Source organism: Mastigoproctus giganteus, chromosome 4, assembly GCF_048544385.1.
Source record: "Mastigoproctus giganteus isolate SK-2022 chromosome 4, ASM4854438v1, whole genome shotgun sequence".
Classification (NCBI taxonomy): domain Eukaryota; kingdom Metazoa; phylum Arthropoda; class Arachnida; order Uropygi; family Thelyphonidae; genus Mastigoproctus; species Mastigoproctus giganteus.
The window spans coordinates 44,723,351-44,745,076 of NC_143578.1; the positions used below are offsets into that span (position 1 = coordinate 44,723,351).

The 21,726-nt window shown below is 37.2% G+C and overlaps 1 protein-coding gene across 1 annotated transcript in view; it reads right to left on the bottom strand.

The window, feature by feature from the left end:
• The window catches only part of Snoo (Sno oncogene), a 90,810-nt gene that overhangs the window by 27,608 nt on the left and 41,476 nt on the right, over nt 1-21,726 (bottom strand). Inside the window, exons 2-3 of the mRNA XM_090372223.1 lie at nt 9,424-9,650; nt 2,061-2,272 (exon numbers count right to left, since the gene is read on the bottom strand). Of these exons, the coding sequence (XP_090228349.1) occupies nt 2,061-2,272; nt 9,424-9,650 (439 nt within the window). The remainder of the gene's footprint in view (nt 1-2,060; nt 2,273-9,423; nt 9,651-21,726) is intronic.

Sequence of the window (21,726 nt, forward strand, 5' to 3'; positions counted from 1 at the left end):
TGTTCAAGTAAACTGTCCGTTACGCACAATGTCTAATACTGTACTGAGTGATGACTAGACTTCGGATAAATGCATATAACGCAAATATTACGAGAAATATACTTGATCATTTTTTAAAATGTTGATCTCGGAACTACGTAAGAAGTCACTGTACTGCAATTAAATTAGCGTGTGAGAAAATTTCACTGAGTGTGGGAAAATTTCTCAAGTCGGCGTGGGAAACGTTTTAATGCTGTTTTGCTATTCATTTTCAAGCTATCGACTCCATCAAATGAAACGATTTCGTTAAATACGTCAAAAATGTAATCTGTAAAAGAGCGTTATAGTGATCTGTGACAGCGTTATAGTCAGATACTGGTTTTAATATAAGAACGGAGGTATAGCGAATCAGCGTAAAGCAAACCGTGTTATAACGGGGGCCTGCTGTATTTATTCCCAAGTATTTTTTATGCCACTTGTGCACTTATACAAGAGGCATAATATACTTGAGAATTAATAGACTAATTAATTTAAAAAAATACCTGTTTGCTTGTTTCAAATTGTTGGTTTTTAAGTGAGGATATTTACAGAGAGCATAAGCAAGAAAACTTGGTCTTGAGTAGATTTTTTTATTTTATTTGTCAATGATATCTCTAAAATAGCACAGCATAACATACACTAACTGGACACCTGCATATTTCAAAGGACCTTTCACTGATACAATATTTAATAACATGTCAACCAAACTTTGATCTTAATTACACACTATCCTCGTTGGTATTTTTATCCATTCTACCTTCAACATGTCAGTCAATTCAGCTAATGATTTGTGGCCATGTTGGCTGGGCTTTATCTGTTAAGGCTGGGGAATCAGGGCAGGCCAACGAAGCTTTTGCATACTCTGTCTTTAAACGAAGTCTGTAGAAACAGAAAAAGGTTCCCCCTCTCCATAGTGCTGGCACAGCATAGGAAGAGCAGAATCATCCAGTTGTTTGTACAGTATGGCATTTGTTGTTCCAGAAACAACAACCAATGGCTCAAGCCCAAATTGCCAAGAAGAAACCTAAAACAGTGATGGCATCTCTGCTAAATGTCACAGTTTAGCCAATGCTTGGTAAATAATATTCTCCAGGCATCCACTAGACTCAAACATGGACAGCATATCAGAAAACTGTGTACCATGATTTGTCACTCCATAACACAGCTGTCCAATATTACAGGGGACAATCACAACAGGTGGTGCACCAAGCAAGTTGATACCGTGCATTGCATAATGTGATATTTGGTTTGTGTGCAGCAGCTATCTATGTATTGTCCTAATACCATTTCCTGTAGCCTTCCAAATATTGGTTGACAGTATTTGACAAGGACTGATGGGATCCATATATCACTCTTCTGAGTGTCATCTGGCCATCCCACCTCCATCAATTTCTGTGGCGTAATTACCACTGTTCAGGTGGTAATTACGCCAGCCACCATCGATCTAGAGTGCAGTTTTTCTGTAGTGGCATGAATAGACTGATTGCCAATTTGGCACCCTATATTGACCCCCCCACTGGAAGTCACACTAAGCTCAGTAACTTCCAACGGGAGTCAACCCATCTACTGTATTTCATTAATCTGCTTACTTCTAGCATGAACAGTTACTTTTTTTACCTATTCCGAACATTTTTATGGTTGATATGGTTCATTTCTCACAAATCCTTGGGTATGGTCCAGTTACTTTTAGCAATATAGTGTTCATCCTGCAATTGCCTGCATGCAGACAAACAAACTATGTGTATGCATGTGGGATGAATTTAATCTATCTATAGCCAGGCATTTTAGTAAACAAAGCACTTCCAATTCTTTCTTTTATGAATTGATACTAAATGTGTTTTCTGTTCCAGCCAATGAATGCTGAATGGTGGCTACACTCACAAAGAAAGAGCTATGAAATAACTTCCAGCTTTTATGTTACAGATGGAGACCATCCTGTAAATCAAAGTAAATCAAGGGAAAGTTTATAAACAGCTAAGAAGGTATTATGATTTTTATAAGTAAATATATAATAGCAAAAAATTAACTTAATTACAACTTACCAGATAGTGTACTGAAGCTTGAATCAGAAAGAATATCTTCAGAATCTAAAAAGGAAGAATGAGAATTGTCTTCCACATTTTGTTCATCTTTTTGTAAATCTACTATGTAATTACCATTATCTCGTTTAACCAATCTTTCAGTTACTAAAAACCTTTTTTGCCTTTGTATTGCACTAGTCCCAAAAACATTGTATTGAAGGTGACTGTCAAAACTGCAAAGAAGAAAAGCTAAAATAAGTCTGTGGTGAAATTTAGCAAAATGCATTTAAGTTAGTGTATTATAAATTTCATTTATGATATCATAATAATTTAAAATTAACTTATCAGGGTGAGCTAAGAGATAACAAAAATATTTAGAATGAATATAAAATAAAATTGCATTAACTTTAGATAACTACAACACTGAAACATATCATAAGATTACAGCACAGGAGTTACCAACACAGTCTACATTCCACAGGTCTAATGTCAAGAGACTCACTCATGCTCACATTTATTCTAACAGGTGCGACTTTGGATTTTGCTATATGTGTATTCCGCTCCTTGCTAAAAGTTCAAACCATAGAAATACATTCCCAACAACTACATTGAGAGTTCCTGGAATATGAAGCACAGCTTCAAAAAGACATCAAATTCAAAAGTTTGCTGTCATCCTCATGATAGTATAGTGGGCTTTGCTACTTGTTATTTGTTTGGAGAAGTCTGGATTTGAATCCCATTGGAGACTAGAGAAATTTTTAAAGGAATCTTCAACTAGGGCTATACTTTGCTGTCTCAGAAGGGAGAATTCTTGGTTTTCAGACTGTGAACTATATAGACATAATATGAAATAAAATGATCACATCTAGTACCATATGAAAAGGTGCATTATAACCAAAACAGATGATACATCAAGGAACCAAGATCAATGTTCAATTAGCTTTTCCATTGTCTCAGATTTAGTAAAATCAACCATGTATACTTTATAGTTCTTCCAGAAGACAGCTTCAGACCAATATTTCTCATTCATAATAAACAAATCATAATTATCTACTTTAAGCTTTCTAACATTACTAAACTGATAATAAATATCCATTTATTATATTTATTAATTTCTGTTGCTTTTCCTCACATTAGTCTTCTACATTATCGTCTGAGTCACTTTCTATGTCACTCACTGACCTTCTGTTTGTCGATTGTCTTCCCACTATTTACATAGGCTATGATTTCTTCCTAACTCAGGTAATGTGAAACTGGAGCTTCCACATCCACTTCAATTCAATCAGTCTCTGCTTCTTGTTCTGCTAATTCAAGGTAATCTCATGTAATTAGTGATCTCTTGTTTTCCAATACATTTTTTCCAGCAGTTTTCAATTGCGGTTGGGCTTACTTTCTCCCACGCTAATCCAATATTGCATGATACCTCTTTCAGTGATAATGTACCAAAGTGAAGTCACATGATTTCTCCATAAATCATTTCTCACTTCATGTATATTTTTGTCTTGTTTAGCTCTTAGTAGTTTTTGCTATCCTAAGTGTAACTTCTAGTTGAAGAAAGGATATCATACGCTTGTTGTTTACAAAAATTTACTCTGCAATTAATGTAATGAACAGTAGACATATGCCCCTTCAGCAGTAACTGTCTGTAATTAGCGTTTCACAAATATTCTTTTATTGCATTTTTAGCTGAGGGGAGAAACTGGATGGCTACAGTAATTATTGTGTGATGCATCCCATTGTTCACAAAAATTACTCTGAAACTGAATACAGCCACTCCCCGATTTATGTAAGGGTTGCATTCTGTGGAATACTACATAAGTCGAATTTTACGTAAGTTGGAATTTCCCTAAATGCTTATGCAGCACTCGCAACTATTTGTGCTGAATTTGATTGAAGCAAAAAAGAAATGTTCGACGAACATGTAAATAGAATTATTTATTCAATTTTTTTTATCTCATGTGCAGGAATAATTACAAAAGTGTACAAAATTACAAAAAGAGAGAGAGGAAACAGGCATAACATCAACAAGTTTTACCTTTTGAGCATTGTTGCCAGAATTAACTTTCCAGCTGATAAGCACACCACTGCAGCAGTTGAGGGCTGTGGAGATTTAGAAGAGGTTTTTTCCAACACATCAAAAAATTTCTATGCAGCTGCAGAGTCAGCACTACCGACCTCACCACATACTTTAATGTTTTGAAAACCAGCGTGATGCTTGAATCTATTAAACTTTTTGCTTTTGCTTGAATGGCTATTGGACTCAAGGGCACTTGCTTCTGAATCTGATTTTCCACCCATATTATTAATAGCTTTTCCATCTTTGATATAGCACCTGAATGCTGTTTTGTAATCATTGTTGATCTTAAATCATTAAATACGTCGATCCTTTTACACGTTCTTTTATGCGTTCACTGTCCTTTAAAATAGTATTCACTGTTGAAGCAGTGAGACCTAATTCCCGTGCAATAGATTAGCATTAGCAGAGGCATATGATGCAAGAAAGCAAGCTTATACAGCATCAGCAAAAAAAAAAAAAAATCACTTCCATTTCACCCTTCCGTTCACTCGAAATAACCGTCCAGCTGAGCCTTAAATTTATTTCAGCTATCAACTTCCACAACAAAGGATGGAAGTCTGTTCCACCAACCAACTACCCGCTGGCTAAAGGCAAACTTCCGTACATCTATCCTACATCTGTCTTTCCTCAATTTGAATTTATGAACTCTCAGGTGATTATTCTGAGCAAGATGAAAAATCTCATCGGCATTGAGCATGCTCAAACCATTCAAGTCTTTATACCCCTCTATGAGATCACCTTGCCGGTGCCTAGTCTCCAGACACTGTAATTTGCAAAACTTAAGCCTTTCTTCGTAAGAGCAACCCTTTGTTCCATTTACTAATCTTGTTGCCCTTCTCTGTACTCGTTCCAGCAGCTCTACGTCCTTCTTGAAATGAGGCCTCCAGATCTGTATAGAGTACTCAAGGTGTGACCTGACCATTGCCTTATACAAGGGAATAATTACCTCCTTATTCCTGCTAGAAAAATTCCTGTATATCACTGACAAGACACCATGAGCTACACTCGCAGCCTGCCTGCACTACTCAGAGAACTTCATATCTGCCTGCACAATTACCCCCAGGTCCTTTTCATTCTCTACCACTGTCAGTGTAGTACCACAGAGTTGATATGTTGCTCTGGGGTTGCTGTTTCTCATATGTAGTACTTTACATTTGTCAATGTTAAACTTCATTTGCCACCTCTCAGCCCATCTGTACAACTTTTCAGATCCTGTTGCAGCAGCATAGCATCAGTAGTGTCCTTAACAACCCTGCCAACCTTTGTATCGTCTGCAAACTTGGACATTAAGCTTGATATACCATCATCAATATCATTTATAAATACAGAAAACAATAATGGACCCAACACTGAACCCTGAGGGACTCTAATAATAATATTAGTCTACGATAAGCAGTGCCCATTGATTACCACTCTCTGTCTTCTCCCCCTCAACCACCCCTTTATCCATAGCAGCAATTTGCCTCCAATGCCACACTGCTCCAATTTGTACAGCAGTCTTCCATGTGCAACAGTATCAAAAGCCTTTCTAAGATCCAAATATATAATATCAAAGTTATTCCCTACATCCAGTTCTTTTGTGACTGCATCATAGTATCCAATCAAATTGGTCAGGCAGGACTTTCCTTTAACAAACCCATGCTGTTTGAGCTATAATTGAAGTCTTGTCTAGATGATCCTGCAGTGCTTCTTTAACCAGTGCCTCCATTAATTTTCCTGGAACAGAAGTTAAACTCACAGGTCTATAATTACTTGTGTCAGCCTTTGATCCTCCTTTGTGAATTTGGGTCACATTTGCACATCTCCGTTCTATGGGTACCTCCCCTGAGTCCAAGGAAGCTCTCATAATTATGGCTAAGGGTTTGCTTACTTCCTTTGCTGCCTCCTTTAATATAACTGGATAGATCCCATCCACCCCCGGGTGCCTTTCTTGTGTTTATCTTCAACAATTTCTCCTCCACTTTATTCTCAGTTATTACAAGGTTATCTAGCTTACTGCCAGAGTTGAAAACACCTCTGGCATTCCCTTCGCTGAATATCTCCTCATGTGTGAATGTCGATGCAAAATATTCATTCAGTTTGTTAGCTACCTGAGCAGGATCATCAACAGTTGAACCATCAATATCAAGTGGATCAATCTGATTCATCCCATTCCTTCTAGAGTTTACATAAGTAAAGAACTCTTTTCTGTTTTCCTTTGCATCCTTTGCCAAAGATTTCTCGTAATCTGCCTTCGCCTACCTAACCTCCTTTGTAACTTGGTTACAGATCAACTTATATCTATCATAGGCTTTTGTGTCACATGTTAATTTATATGTATCCCATGCATTTTTCTTCTCTGCCATATGTCTCATTAGTTCATCTCACATCCATTTAGGCCTAACCTTGAACAATATTTCTTAGTTGGTATGTAAAGCCTAGTAGCTTCCAAGATAAGTTCTTTGAATGCTTCCCATTTTGAATTTGCTGTTGGTAACATCATCAGTTGGTCCCACTGTATACAATTTAAATACTGTCTCAGACCATCATAGTCGCCTTTACGAAAGCAAAAACTCTTCCCTTTACCCCTGATGGTAGTTACCTCTTCGAGTAAATCCCACTTCAGCACACTGTGATCACTGCCACCTAGTGGTTCCTTTATCTGCAGATTCTTAATGCATGAAGAATCACTACTGATAATCAAATCAAGAGTATTACTCCATCTAGTTGCCTCCCGAACATGCTGATGTAGAAAACAATCATCCAATAAATCCACAAAAGCCTTGCTAGTGTGTGAGTGACCAACCCACAAATTCCAGTCAATATCTGGGAAATTAAAATCCCCCATTATAAGACTCTCTGATTTACTGGCCCTCTCTATTTCCCTGTACAGTTTCTTATTATACTCATCAGAGTCATTAGGCCTATAGCACACTCCTACTCTCAATTTTGATCTCCCAATGCTTATGTCACACCAAACTGACTCGACACTGCACTGTCCAGCGATGTCAACTGGTTTCACTTCCTTGGATTTTATGTGACAAACTTTCTTTGTCCTGCTTCGTATTTGTTAATCATTTTCATTTCTAAATCAATTTTGTTCCGTTTCCTAGCACTGCCACCACTTGCACTTTCCATTGGTCAATTTCCCTTCATCATTGTAATAAGTAAATAGGAATGAAGAGAAGATTCTGAAAATTTGTTTTTTATATGATTGAAGATTTCAGTGAAAGGGAACTCATTTCACCACAATACCGTAACATAAAAACACACAGAATCCCAGTTATTGGTATTATCACAAATGCAATAAGATTGAATTTACTATGTGTTTATAACAGATTGCGCTAACAGAAAAGCTCAATAAACCTTAAAGTGCAAATTGTTTTATGGTAGTGACCTCCAGAAATGTGTTTTAGAAAAATATCACTAAGGCATTCAAAATTGATTCTTATAATGGAACATATGATAACGATGAAAGTGTAGTGCAATTTACATTATAAAAATGACCTTTTAGAGATATAAATAGCTTAGTTATATAGTGAAATTTTCAACTTCTGAGGTCTTGGAACGAATTATTAAAAAAAAAAAAAAAAAAGTGTTATTGGGAGAACAAAATATAGATTATAACCCAGTTTAATGTAAAATATACTAATAAGTAACAGGCAGTAGCTTTCGAGACTAACGAGTCTCTTTATCAACTGAAATTCAAATACAAATACAAGTAAAATTCGTTACTATTCGTTACTAAAGTGTTATTGGGTTTATATTACGATATTTTCATGATACCTCCATTTATTCCTATGGGATGCAAAATACATTTCCACGATTTTTTTTAAGTTTGCATCGGCCAGCAAAAACTTATGTAAAGTCGAATTTCCGTAAGTCGAGTATTACATAAGATGGGGAGTGTCTGTTCTGAATATATTGAAGCAAATATAAACCCAAATTTTTGCTAATTTCCCCTCTAATATGGTAGTAGGACATACAGTAGATACAAGTATACACAGTATTCACTTTTTCTGGTTTCCAATATGAAATTGCTAGTTCTTTGAGCACATTACTTTTTTTTTTTTTCATAATTTGTTTTGGGAGGGAAAATATGATCATACCCATGGTATATCTGACACTATGGTATAAAGAGGTGTGTTATATCAAGGTTGCATATTAAAAAATAATTCCTGGAGGCTGTATATTAAAAAAATAATTGCACTTGAGGAGGTTTAGCTAAACCACTGGCCTCACGTAGTCAAGTGGTCAGTGCAGGGGTTCAGTAGCACATGTGTTTGAGTTGGCTGTGGTTTGAGACTGTGCCTGCTAAATAAAGTTAATGATTTTATTATTGTCAAAACATTATCACCAGCCATTTTTAATCCACTGCGGGATGGAAGCCTCTGCAGTTTCAGTTTACAACTAATTGTCAAAGCAGTTAGTTGTAAATTCCCGTGAACTATGTGTTAATGTAGAATATGAAACAGAACAGAACATAAGTGAATAAAATTGAAGGTATATTTAAAAAAAACTATTTCTTATAATGACTATAGTACAGCATTAAACTGGACAAAACTTGGGGGGAATATATATATATATATAAAACACACGCACACTCCAAACCTGCAAAAAAAAAAAAAAAAAAAAAGGAGAAACCAATTATTTTCGAAATGATTAAACAATATTCTTGTTATGGACTTTTTTCATCCCATATTTGAACTTAAGCATGAAAATAAAAATATACTGGAATGTAAACACAAAAATAATGTAAAATAAACCAAATGTTGTTGACCAGTGTTGTTATAAACATTAATAATATTATATCTGATACGTAAATGGTGAATGATAAAAATTTACATGATTAAAAGCCAATTTTGAATTTGATTGAACAAAATTATTTAAAACAATTCCTCAAAGAACAATAAGAAATACTGATAATCATTCAAAATGTCTTTAATGAGAGAATCATCATTACTAATTGAAATGCTGACAAAGTAAATCTACTAACTAATTGAAATGCTGACAAAGTAAATCTACTAACTAATTGAAATACTGACAAAGTAAATCTACTAACTAATTGTTCAGAACGTCCTTTGCAAAAGAATAATCATTACTAGCTGAGACATTGATGACACTGCTAATCATCCAAATTATTTAAATGTAATAAAGTGAATCATATTATGCAAGTAGATTATAACCTCTTATTTGTGCCACCTGTAATAATATCCAATTGAGCATGGGGGTGGGGAAGAACTTTACTACAGTTACAAAATTAACTGAAACTGTTGTTTGAAAGTATTATGAAAAACTGACTGCTAAAATTTGTTCCACAAATTTTACCTTTCTTTTACTAATGGAGACAACTCAGAAGCTGAAAGATATACAGGCTTTCCATCTTTGGTGACCCATGGAACTAATGGTTTAAAAGCTGACATTTTGCTCCAGGTAGTTGCTGCATGATGGTATAAGTATGCTAGCTGTGATGGGTCCCAAGCAAGACTGGCATAGGGATACTGATCTTCCACACCCAATCGCTTACAAGAGTCAGTGTCTTCGGTAGTAGTCATCTGAAATAAAAATATCAAAATACTATAATATACCAATTAAATAGGAATAAAACAATATATGGGTGGGAGGGACAAGCCTGTCATTTACTGCCAACTCAGCAGTATTCACATGCATGTCTTCGGTAGGCATATGGCATATGGGAGTGATTTTAGCCCTATTCAATACAGATTTCTTTTAATGAGCTGAAAAATAAAAGTAGGAGCCCCTCCACATAAATATCAATAAGCTGATCAAAATGCTGATCTTTCCATTAGATCAGTATTCTTATTTCATTGCTTTTGGTTGCAGAAAAGATCTAGGAAGATCAACAATTTCAAGGTTAGCAAGGAAGTAGAAAAATCTGATTCTGTGGATCTACAAAGAAGTTGGCAGAAAGAAGTTTGTGAGGATACCTAAAAATATTGCATGTGTATAGAAGTGTTTATTCCTAGCCAAAAGAATCTGTCAAATGATTGACACAACAGTTAAGTTTAAAACAAACATCCACTTTAAGCATTTCTCAACAAGATTTAAAACTATATCTTTAGAAAATGCAGATGCATCCCTGATAGATAGTGACAAAGAAAAGCAATTTGCTTTTTGAGATTCACTTTAGCAAAATATGGAAACAACACAACAGCTATTGACCATATACGGCCCACTGATGAGGTGCACTTCCACTGCTGTAGTTCTGTGTTCACTGCCCCATGTATATTCTGAGCCAACACAGTAGAATGTCAGTAGCCTACAGTGATATTCCAATAGCACAGATGGATTGTTTATGTGGCACTCCATTATTATTCCTCACTGGAAGTCTGCTGATTGTGGCATCTTGCATTTACAATCATACTACGGTCTCCTCAAAGGCCTACAAGAATATTTATAGTTGTGTCTGAAAAGTGGTGCTTGGGTAGGATGTGACCAATTATTAACAGAGTGCTGTCCAGATATTAACGGTAGGGGTGTGTGTGTGTGTGTGTGTGTAGCATGAAAGAGACTTAAAAAAAAAAGAATATTAGTAGTGGCATATGATATAAGTAAGCTTATACAGCATTAGCCAAACAGAAAAAAAAACCCACTTCCCATTCACTACAAAAGTCTGTCCACTTCTTCCTTGAATTTATTTAAGCTATCAACTTCTACAATGGCAGATGGAAGCTTGTTCCAGTAATCAACCACTCATTGGCTAAATGCAAATTTCTGCACATCTATTCTGCAACTCCCTTTCCTCAATTTGAATTTATGCCCCTCTCGAGTGCGTAATCTGAGCAAGAGGAAGAATCCCATTGGCATTGAGCTTGCACAAACCATTCAAGGCCTTATACACCTCAATCAGATGACCTCACAAGTGCCTAGTCTCCAGATGCTGCTTTTGCAGAACATAATCCTTTCTTGGTAAGAGCAGCCCTTTGTCCTCCTCACCAGTCTCATTCCAGCAGCTCTACAACCTTCCAAAGATGAAGCTTCCAGACCTGTATGCAGTACCCAAGGTGAAGCCTGACTATTGCCTTATAAAAAGAGATAATCACCTCCTTATCCCAGCTAGCAAAGTTCCTGTATATCATTGGCAAGACAATGAACTGCTCTGGAAGCCTGTCTACAATGCTCTGAAAACTTCATATCTGACTGCTAAATTACCCCAAGGTCTTTTTCATTCTCCACTACCATGAGTGTAGCACTGCAGAGTTTATATATTACTCTGAGTTACTGCTACCTATATGCAATACTTTACATTTGTCAATGTTAAACTTTAGTTGCCACCTCTCAGGCCCATCTGCACAACTTTTTCAGATCCTATTGCAGCAGAATACCATCATTACTGTCATTAGCCACCCTGCCCACCATCCATCATCATCTATCATCCATCTGCAAACTTCGACATTAAACTGTTAGATCTTCATCAATATTATTGATAAATATAGAAAACAACAATGGTCCTAGTATATGATATCAAAATTATTTTTTACATCCAGTTCCTTTGAGACCACATCATAGCATCCAATCAAATTGGTCAGACAAGACTTCCCCTTAACAAACCCATGCTGTGTCTGAACTATAACTGGAGTATTGTCTAGATTATCCTGCAATGCTTCTTTAACCATTGACTCCATTATTTTCCCTGGTACAGAAGTCAAACTAATAGATCTGTAATTACTCCTGTCACTCTTTGATCCACTTTGTGAATTAGGGATACATTTGCACATCTCCAGTCTGTGGGGCCATCCCCTGAATCCAAGGATTCTCTCATAATTATGGGCTAAGGTTTGCTTTCTTTCTTTGCTACCTCCTTTAATATAACTGGATAGATCCCATCCACACCAGGTACCTTCTTATTTTTAACTTCAACAATTTCTCCTCCACTTTCCTCACAGTTATTACAAAATCATTTAGCTCCCTGTTAGAGTTTGATAAACTTCTGTCCCCCACTTCCCTACATAATTCCTCATTTGCGAATTTAGCTGCAAAATACTCATTTAGTTTGTCAGTAACCTGAGCAGATCATCAACAGTCGAACCATCAATATCAAGTGGACTAATCTGATCCATCCCCCTTCCTTCTAGAATTTACATAAGTTAAGAACTCTTTGCTGTTTTTCTTTACATCCTTTGCCAAACATTTCTCATAATCTGTCTTCATCTGCCTAACTATTTGAGTTAATGTAAGAAGTGGGGTTCCCCAAAGATCAGTATTAGGACCACTGTTGTTTTAATTTTCATAAACGACATTGATGAAGGGATAGAGGGCGTGATGTCTAAATTTGCAGATGATGTTAAAATTGGTAGAGTAGTTAATGATCACTGTCAAGCTGAGCTTCTTCAGAGAGACCTAGATAGACTTCAAGAATGGTCAGAAAAATGGCAGCTGTGCTTTAATCCAACAAAGTGTAAGGTATTACACCTGGGAAACAGTAATCCCAAAAAAACTTATTCACTTGGTGGAGTTCAACTAAACCCAGTACTGGAGGAAAGGGACTTGGGTGTTACGATACGGTCAGACATGAAATTCTCTGAACATTGTAAACAGGTTGCAAGGAAGGCCCATGGTGTCCTATCGATGATCTATCGAACTTTTGCAAGTAGAGATAGGGACGTGATAATCCCATTATATAAGGCTTATGTTAGACCACACTTGGAATACTGTGTTCAAGTATGGAGACCGCACCTAAAAAAAGACATCGAGCTTCTTGAAAGGGTGCAAAGAAGAGTAACTCACCTGGTGAGATCGGCAAAAGGGCGTCCTTATGAAGAAAGACTTCGAATATGTGGGTTGCAGAGTTTGGAAACTAGACACCTTAGAGGAGATTTGATTGAGGTGTTTAAGGCTCTGAGAGGCATCAGTAAAATGAATGAGGACGAAATTTTCAAGATTATAAATGATGCTACAACTAGGGGACATAAATTCAAGTTACAGGGGGAAATGTTTAGATTGGACTGCAGGAAGTTTTATTTTAGCCAGCGAGTTATAAATTACTGGAATAAGTTGCCTTCATGGGTGGTAGAGGCCGACAGTTTGGGGAAATTCAAAGGTCATCTGGATAGTACTTTCGGGTAAGGGAAGCGCATAGGATGATAGGTTTAATTTCCTTTTTATTTTATTTTTTTTTATTTATTAATTATTATTATTTAGTTATTTATTTATTTTTTTTTTGTTTTTATCATTGTTTTGTTCGGATTTTTTTTTTTTTTTTTGGCTGGTGCAGCATAAGCCATAGGCTTTCTTGCACCATGCAGCCATTACTAATACTAATACTAACTACTATTATGACTTGATTACAGACTAGCTTATATCTACCATAGGCTTCTGTGTTGCCTGATAATTGATATGTATACCAAGCATTTTTCTTCTCTGCCATTAGTCTCATTAGTTCATCTGACATCTATTTAGGCCTAAACCTTGAGCAGTATTTCTTAGTTGGTATGAAAAGCCTAGTGGCTTCAATGATTATTTTCCAGAATATTTCCCATTTAGAATTTGTTGTTGGTAACATCATTATTTGGTCCCACTGTAGAGAATTTAAAAAAAATGTCTGAGATCACCATAGTCATCTTTGTGAAAGCATAAACTCTTCCCTTTATCCCTGATGATAGTTACATCTTTAGGTAAATCCCACATCAGTACAATGTGATCACTGCCACTTAGTGGTTCTTTTATCTGCAGATTCTAAATGCATTAATAATCACTGCTGATAATGAAACCAAGATGTAACCAGAGGGAGTATTACTCCCTCTGGCTGTGTCGAGCATTCTGCTGTAGAAAACAATCATCCAATAAATTGACAAAAGTCTTGCTAGTGTGCGAGTGACTAACCCACAAGTTCCAGTCAATATCTGGGAAGTTAAAATCCTCCATTATAAAACATTCTGATTTACTGGCCTACCCATTAGTCCTATAACAAACTCATACTCTCATTTTTGCTTTCCCACTGCTTATGTCACGTGAAACTGACCAAGCATTGCATTATAAGACATTCTGTAGTTCTGTGGCCATCCATGTCAACTAGGTGCACTGCCTTAGATTTTATGAGTTTCCTAACTAACAGTATAATCCCTCTTCTCTTCCTATCTGTACACATTGTACTCCACAAATTCAAATTCTGCATTCCTTATTCTGTTACAGGATGCTATATACTTTTGTTGACATTAGTTAATTAAACCAAATGGCTGCTGTACTTGAAATATAGAAAAATGAAAAAGAACATGCAGTGTTTACATTTCTGCATGATATTCAACAATGATGTTCAAGAAGCAAGTCTGTGTGTGTCACCATTTCTCTGATATAACAACAACATCAGCCTTTGATGGCTTGAACAGCACTTCAAATTTATTTACTATACTCCTAGTTGCTGTACATACAAGTATACATGCACCTGTTCTTATTCTTAGTTACCCGAACACAGCCCATGTATTTACTTCTTCATCGATGACTCCCAGCAGTTCTAGAAATCCTCAGCAACTTGCATTCCAGGCTGCTGCTTATTCTAATAGAAGAAGTGCAAAAATCACTTTCACCTCTAGTTGCAGCTATTGTTAATCAATTAGTCTGTGTATCCCTCTAGCTAGCAGTTTTCCAACCCACCTAACACTGCTTCGATAGCATCAGAAAATATTCTTGGGCTCTTTATATTTAAGTGTATCTCACCTCTGTAGAAGCTGTTTCTCACCTGTTAACAAGCACACACGATGCCAAGAAAGCAAGCTTATATAGCATTAGCAAAGGCACATGATACAAGAAAGCAAGCTTATAGAGCATTGCAGGATCATCTAGACAAGACTGCAGCAATAATTCAGATACAGCATGGGTTTGTTAATGGAAAGTCCTGTCTGACAAATTTGATAGGATATTATGATGTGGTTACAAAGGAACTGGATGCAAAAAATAATTTTGATATCATATATTTGGATTTCAGGAAAGCTTTTGACACTGTTGCGCATGGAAGACTATTGTACAAATTGGAGCACAATGGTATTAAGGGTAAGTTGCTACAATGGATAAAAGGATGGTTAAGTGGGAGAAGACAGAGGGTGGTAATCAATGGGTGCTGCTCTTCTTGGACTAATGTTATTAGTGGAGTCCCACACAGTTCGGTGTTAGGTCCACTGTTGTTTTGTATATTTATCAATGATATTGATAAAGGTATATCAGGCTTAATGTCAAAGTTTGCAGATGATACAAAGGTTGGCAGAGTTGTTAATGACAATAATGGCAGTGTGCTACTGCAACAGGATCTAGATAATTTGGGCAGATGGGCTAAGAAGTGGCAACTGAAGTTTAACCTTGACAAATGCAAAGTACTGCATATGGGTAGAAGTAACCCCAGAGAAACGTACCAACTGTGTGGTACTACACTGAAGGTGGTAGAAAATGAAAAAGACATGGGAGTAATTGTGCAGTCAGACATGAAGTTCTCTGAGCAATGTAGACAGGCTGCCAGGGCAGGTCATGGGGTTTTGTCAATGATATATAGGAATTTTGCTAGCAGGGAAAAGGAGGTGATTATCCCTCTGTATAAGGCAATGGTCAGGCCACGCATTGAGTACTGCATACAGGTCTGGAGGCCTCATTTTAGGAAGGATGTAGATTTACTTGAGCGTGTACAGAGAAGGGCAACAAGATTGGTGAGAGGAATGAAGGGATCCTCTTACCAAGAGAGGCTTAAGTTCTGCAAATTGCAGTGGCTGGAGACTAGGCACCTGCGCGGTGATCTGATTGAGGTATATAAGGCCTTGAATGGGTTGAGCACGCTGAATTCTGATGGGATCCTTCCACTTGTTCAGATTACGAACCTAAGGGGGCATAAATTCAAATTAAGAAAGGACAGATGTAGAATAGATGTGCGGAAATTTGCCTTTAGCCAGCGGGTGGTTAATTGCTGGAACAAACTTCCATCTGTCGTGGAAGTTGATAGGTTGAATAAATTTAAGGAGGAACTGGACAGGTATTTGGAGGGAATGGTGTGATTTTTTTTTTTTTTTTTTTTTGCTGATGCTGCATAAGCTCATACATTTGCTTTCTTGCATCACATGCCACTACTACTATTACTACTACTACTACTATTAGCCAAAAAAAAAACAAAAAAAAACCTTCTAATTCCACACATCCACTTGCTCCAAATGTTTGTCTAGTTCTGCCTTGAATCTATTTAAGTGTCAACTTCTGCAACAACAGACGGAAGTTTGTTCCAGCAATTAACCACTTGCTGGCTAAACGCAAGCTTCCACACATCTATCCTACAACTGACTTGACTCAATTTGAATTTATGCCCTCTCAGACGATTATTCTGAGCAAGAGGAAGAATCCCATCAGCATTGCGCATGCTCAAACCATTCTAGGCTTTATACACCTCAATCAGATCACTTCGCCGGTGCCTAGCCTGCAGACACTAATTTGCAAAACTTAAGCCTTTCTTCGTAAGAGCAACCCGTTGTTCCATTCACTAATCCTGTTGCCCTTCTCTGTACTTGGTCCACCAGCTCTACATCCTTCTTAAAATGAGGCCTCCAGACCAGTATACAGTACTCAAGGTGTAGCCTGACCATTGTCTTATACAAGGGGATAATCACCTCCTTATCCCTGCTAGAAAAATTCCTGTATATCAATTGAAAAGACACCATAAGCTACTCTTGAAGACCATCGGCACTGCTCAGAAAACTTCATATCTGACTGCACAATTACCCCCCGGTCCTTTTCAGTCTCTATCACTGTCAGTGTAGTACCACACAGTTGATACGTTACTCCGGGGTTACTGCTTCCCATATGCAGTACTTTACATTTGTCAATGTTAAACTTCAGTTGCCACCTCTCAGCCCATCTGCTCAACTTTTCTAGATCCTGTTGCAGCAGCGTACTGTCGTTAGTGTCATTAACAACCTTGCCGACCATCGTATCATCTGCAAACTTGGACATTAAGCCATGATATACCATCATCAATATCACTAATGAATACAGAAAACAACAATGGTTACGACACTAAACCTTGGAGGACTCCACTAATAACGTTAGTCCACGAAGAGCAGTGTCCATTGATTACCACTCTGTCTTCTCCTACTCAACTATCCCTTTATCCATAGCAGCAATTTTCCTCCAATGCCACACTGCTCCAATTTGTGCAGCAGTCTTCCATGTGCAACAGTATCAAAAGCCTTCTTAAGATCCAAATATATGAAATCAAAATTATTCTTTGTATCCAGTTCCTTTGTGACTACATCATAGTATCCAGTCAAATTGGTCAGACAAGACCTTCCCTTAACAAACCCATGCTGTGTCCGAGCAATAACTGAAATCTTGTCTATATGATCCTGCAATGCACCTTTAACCAGTGCCTCCATTAATTTCCCTGAAACAGAAGTTAAACGAACAGGTCTGTGATTACCTATATCTCTCTTTGATTCTCTTTTGTGGATTGGGGTCACATTTGCACTTCTCCAGTCCAATGGTACCTCCCCTGAGTCCAGGAAGCTCTCATAATTATGGCTAAGGGTTCGCTTACTTCCTCTGCTGCTTCCTTTAATATAACTGGATAGATTCCATCCAACTCAGGTACCTTTCTTATCAATTTCTCCTCCATTCAAAAATGGAGGAGAAATTGATATCTTCAACAGAAGAAATAAATATCTTCAACAATTTCTCCTCCACTTTATTCTCAGTTATTGCAAGATTATCTAGCCTACTGCCAGAGTTTAATACACATTGGCATTCCCCTTCCTAAATAACTCCTCATGTGTGAATGTAAATACAAAATATTCATTTAGTTTGTTAGCTACCTGAGCAGGATCATCAACAGTTGAACCATCAATATCAAGTGGACCAATCTGATTCATCCCTTCCTTCTAGAGTTTACATAAGTAAAGAACTCTTTGTTGTTTTTCTTTGCGTCCTTTGCCAAAGATTTCTCGTAATCTGCCTTTGCCTGCCTAACCTCCTTTGTGACTTGGTTACAGACCAGCTTATATCTATCATAGGCTTCTGTGTCATCTGTTAATTTATATGTATCCCATGCATTTTTCTTCTCTGCCACATGTCTAATTAATTCATCTGACATCCATTTAGGCCTAAATCTTGAACAATATTTCTTAGTTGGTATGAAAAGCCTAGTAGTTTCCAAGATTAATTATCAGAATGCTTCCCATTTTGAATTCGCTGTTGGTAACATCATCAGTTCGTCCCACCGTATAGAATGTAAATACTGTCTCAGACCACCATAATCACCTTTACGAAAGCAAAAACCCTTCCCTTTATCCTTGATGGTAGTTACCTCTTTGAAGAAATCCCACTTCAGCACACTATGATCACTGCCACCTAGTGGTTCCTTTATCAGCAGATTTTTAATGCATGAAGAATCACTAATATGCTGATTTAGAAAAAAATCATCCAATAAATCCACAAAAGCCTGCTAGTGTGTGAGTGACCAACCCACAAATTCCAGTCAATCTCTGGGGAATTAAAATCCCCCATTATAAGACAAACTGATTTACTGGCCCACTCTATTTCTCTGCACAATAGCTCATTATACTCATCAGCTTCATTAGACCTATAACACACGCCTACTCTCATTTTTTTTTTTCCCCAGTCACCAAACAAGAATCAACATTGCATTGACCACCAACATCAATTGGATGCACTCCCTTAGATTTTATGTTTCTTAACTAACAGCATAGCCCCTCCTCCCTTCCTGTACACTTTGTACTCCACAAATTCTAATTCTGCACTGCTTACGTCTGTGTGACACAATGTCTCTGATATCCCAACAATATCTACCTTTGATGTCTTGACTAGCAGTTCAAGCTCATCAAATTTATTAACTATACTCCTAGCATTGGCGTACATGGAAGTATACATGCACCTGTTTCTACTCTTAGTTACCCTCACACAGCCCATATATTTACTTGTTTCACTACGACTCCCAGCAGTCCTGGAAATCCCCTTGCCTTGCTTTCCAGGCTGTTCCTCAATTGCATTTCAATAGAAGCAGTGCAAGAATCACTTTCATCTCTGCCAGCAGCTACTGTTAATCTATTAGTCCGTGTATCCCCCCCCAAGCTAGCAGTTTTCTGACCCACCTAACTCTGCCTCGATAGCATCAGCAAATATTCTTGCACCCTTTCTATTTAAGTGTATCTCATCCCTCTAGAAGCAGTCTCTCCTGTTAACAAGCACAGACCAAGGCTGAGAAAAATTCTACTCCTTGAGCCTGGCACAATCTCACAAATTCTAAGTAACGAGCCTTGCATAATCTCTCAAGGGCTGAATTGGCTGCAAGGCTCTCATCATACACCCCCTCTTATCGTGCCTGTGCAGAATTGCAGACACTCAAATTTAACCTTAACTTGAGACTTTTTTTCTACATTGATCTGTACTTGTTACGCAAGTCCACTGATCTCCCACTCTTAATATCATTAGTGCCAATGTGTACAACAATATCACCTTTTACTCCTGGCAGACATGCCTTCATCCTATTCCACCTATCCTAGGTGCAGTTAGACCTCTCGTTTTCTTTTATTATCTTCTTTTAAGTTGATGACTGTTATTTATTTAATCAGTATTAATTGATATCAATGAAGCTATTTCATATCTTTTTCTATTATAGATTTTACTGTTCTATTGAACTATACAAAAAAAAAATTGCATTAATTGTGCAATTTTAACTGTAAAATAAACTAAACCAGAGGTATTGTTAAAATATGTATTATGGCTATGCAATTAACTGTTTTATTCATCTAGTGTAACCGAAGTCTTACAGCCTTTTATAATATAAATTTCATTATAATGCAAGGGTATTTCCCCCCTCTGAACAATTTCTCAACAAGCTCTCCAGTGGCCAAACAGCCAAACATGGGACATAAGCACACTTGCTATACACACACAGCTGACCAAGAATTCACCACAAAAAAAAATCATATCTTGCATTTCAACTTCCTCCTGCACTTGTATTTTGGTTCTACATAACTGTTTTTTGAACATACATTTACAATATCTTTCAGTATAATTATAATATATTTAAATAGAATTTCTCTTCTAGTATAGTGTATTCATTGTCCTCCTCTGATTAGAAGATACTTGATCAGTGTTGCCTTGGCCATAGACCAGTTCATTTTATTAGCAGGTAAGTTTGGTCATACATGCTATGTCCAAAATTATCTGGAAGTTCCTCCACAGGTATTGTGTTGTGCCAGAAGTCTCCTGTGTATGCATTTAGCTCAGATATACCAATACAAATATTGTGAATATGCCTGTGTAGTAGCATGTTAGGAACCGGTATGGGTTATGGATCAGAACCTTTTCAATGAGGGATTGTGATTGAATGTCAGGTCGGTAATCTTTCTATTTGCACAACTGCAACTCGCCTGAACTTCCCAAAATCCAGTGAGGTAAATGTTATGCAAAGATGATATCGAAGAAAGGTCTGAGTGACATCACAAACTCACAGAATGTGTCTAACAAACTATAAAGAGGGCAGTTCATGTCTCGTGCATATCGTCAATAGAACTCATCACTGAAAAGGTTCAAGAAGCCACAGGGACAGGACATCATTGGTAGGTTAGCTGAACGTAAGTTCGATATCGTGGTCAACAACGAGAAATGGTGTTTGAAGTAATGTCATTGCTGATATTCATGGATTCTAGAAGCATGGCTTAAGATGATATGTCATAATGATTCTTTGCTATGCAATATTTTGTTTTGATATGTGTTTGAGTGTGGAGATTCCTTGGAAAGTGTTTCTGGTCTTAGTGTATCCTTTCAGCCAAAGTTTGGGATTCTCTTGTATGGGGCTGTTTCAGCTTGTTTGGAATTAGTCCATTGTTGATAGTGCCGAAAACCACAAAAGTCCATGCCCACCTCAAATTTTCCCCGATCCTGTTGCAGTAGTGTACTATCATTACTGTCATTAACAACCCTGCCAACCTTCATATCGTCGGCAAATTTAGACATTAATCCTGATATACCTTCATCAATATCATTGATAAATACAGAAAACAACAATGGGCCCAACACCGAACCCTGGGGACTCCACTAATAACATTAGTCCACGAAGAGCAGTGTCCACGGATTACCACTCTCTCTCTTCTCCCACTCAACCATCCTTTTATCCACTGGTATAAAAGGCCTAGTAGCTTCCAAGATTAATTCCTTGGATGCTTCCCATTTAGAATTTGCTGTTGGTAACATCATCAGTTGGACCTACTGTATAGAATTTAAAAAATCTCTGAGACCACTGTAGTCACCTTTACAAAAGCAAAAACCCTTTACCCCTAGTGGTAGTTACATCATTAAGTAAATCATATATCAGTACACTGTGATCACTGCCACTTAGTGGTTCCTTCATCTGATGGTTTTTAATGCATGAAGAATCACTGCTGATAATCAGATCAAGAGTATTACTCCCTCTAGTTGCTTCTAGAACATGCTGCTGTAGAAAACAATCATCCAGTAAATCCACAAAAGTCTTGCTAGTGTTCTATTGATGATATGCACAAGACATGAACTACCCTCTTTATAGTTTGTCAGACACATTGTCAGTTTGTGAAGAAAGATCATTCAGACCTTTCTTCATTGATATATCACCTTTGCATAACATTTACCTCAGCAAATTTTGGATAG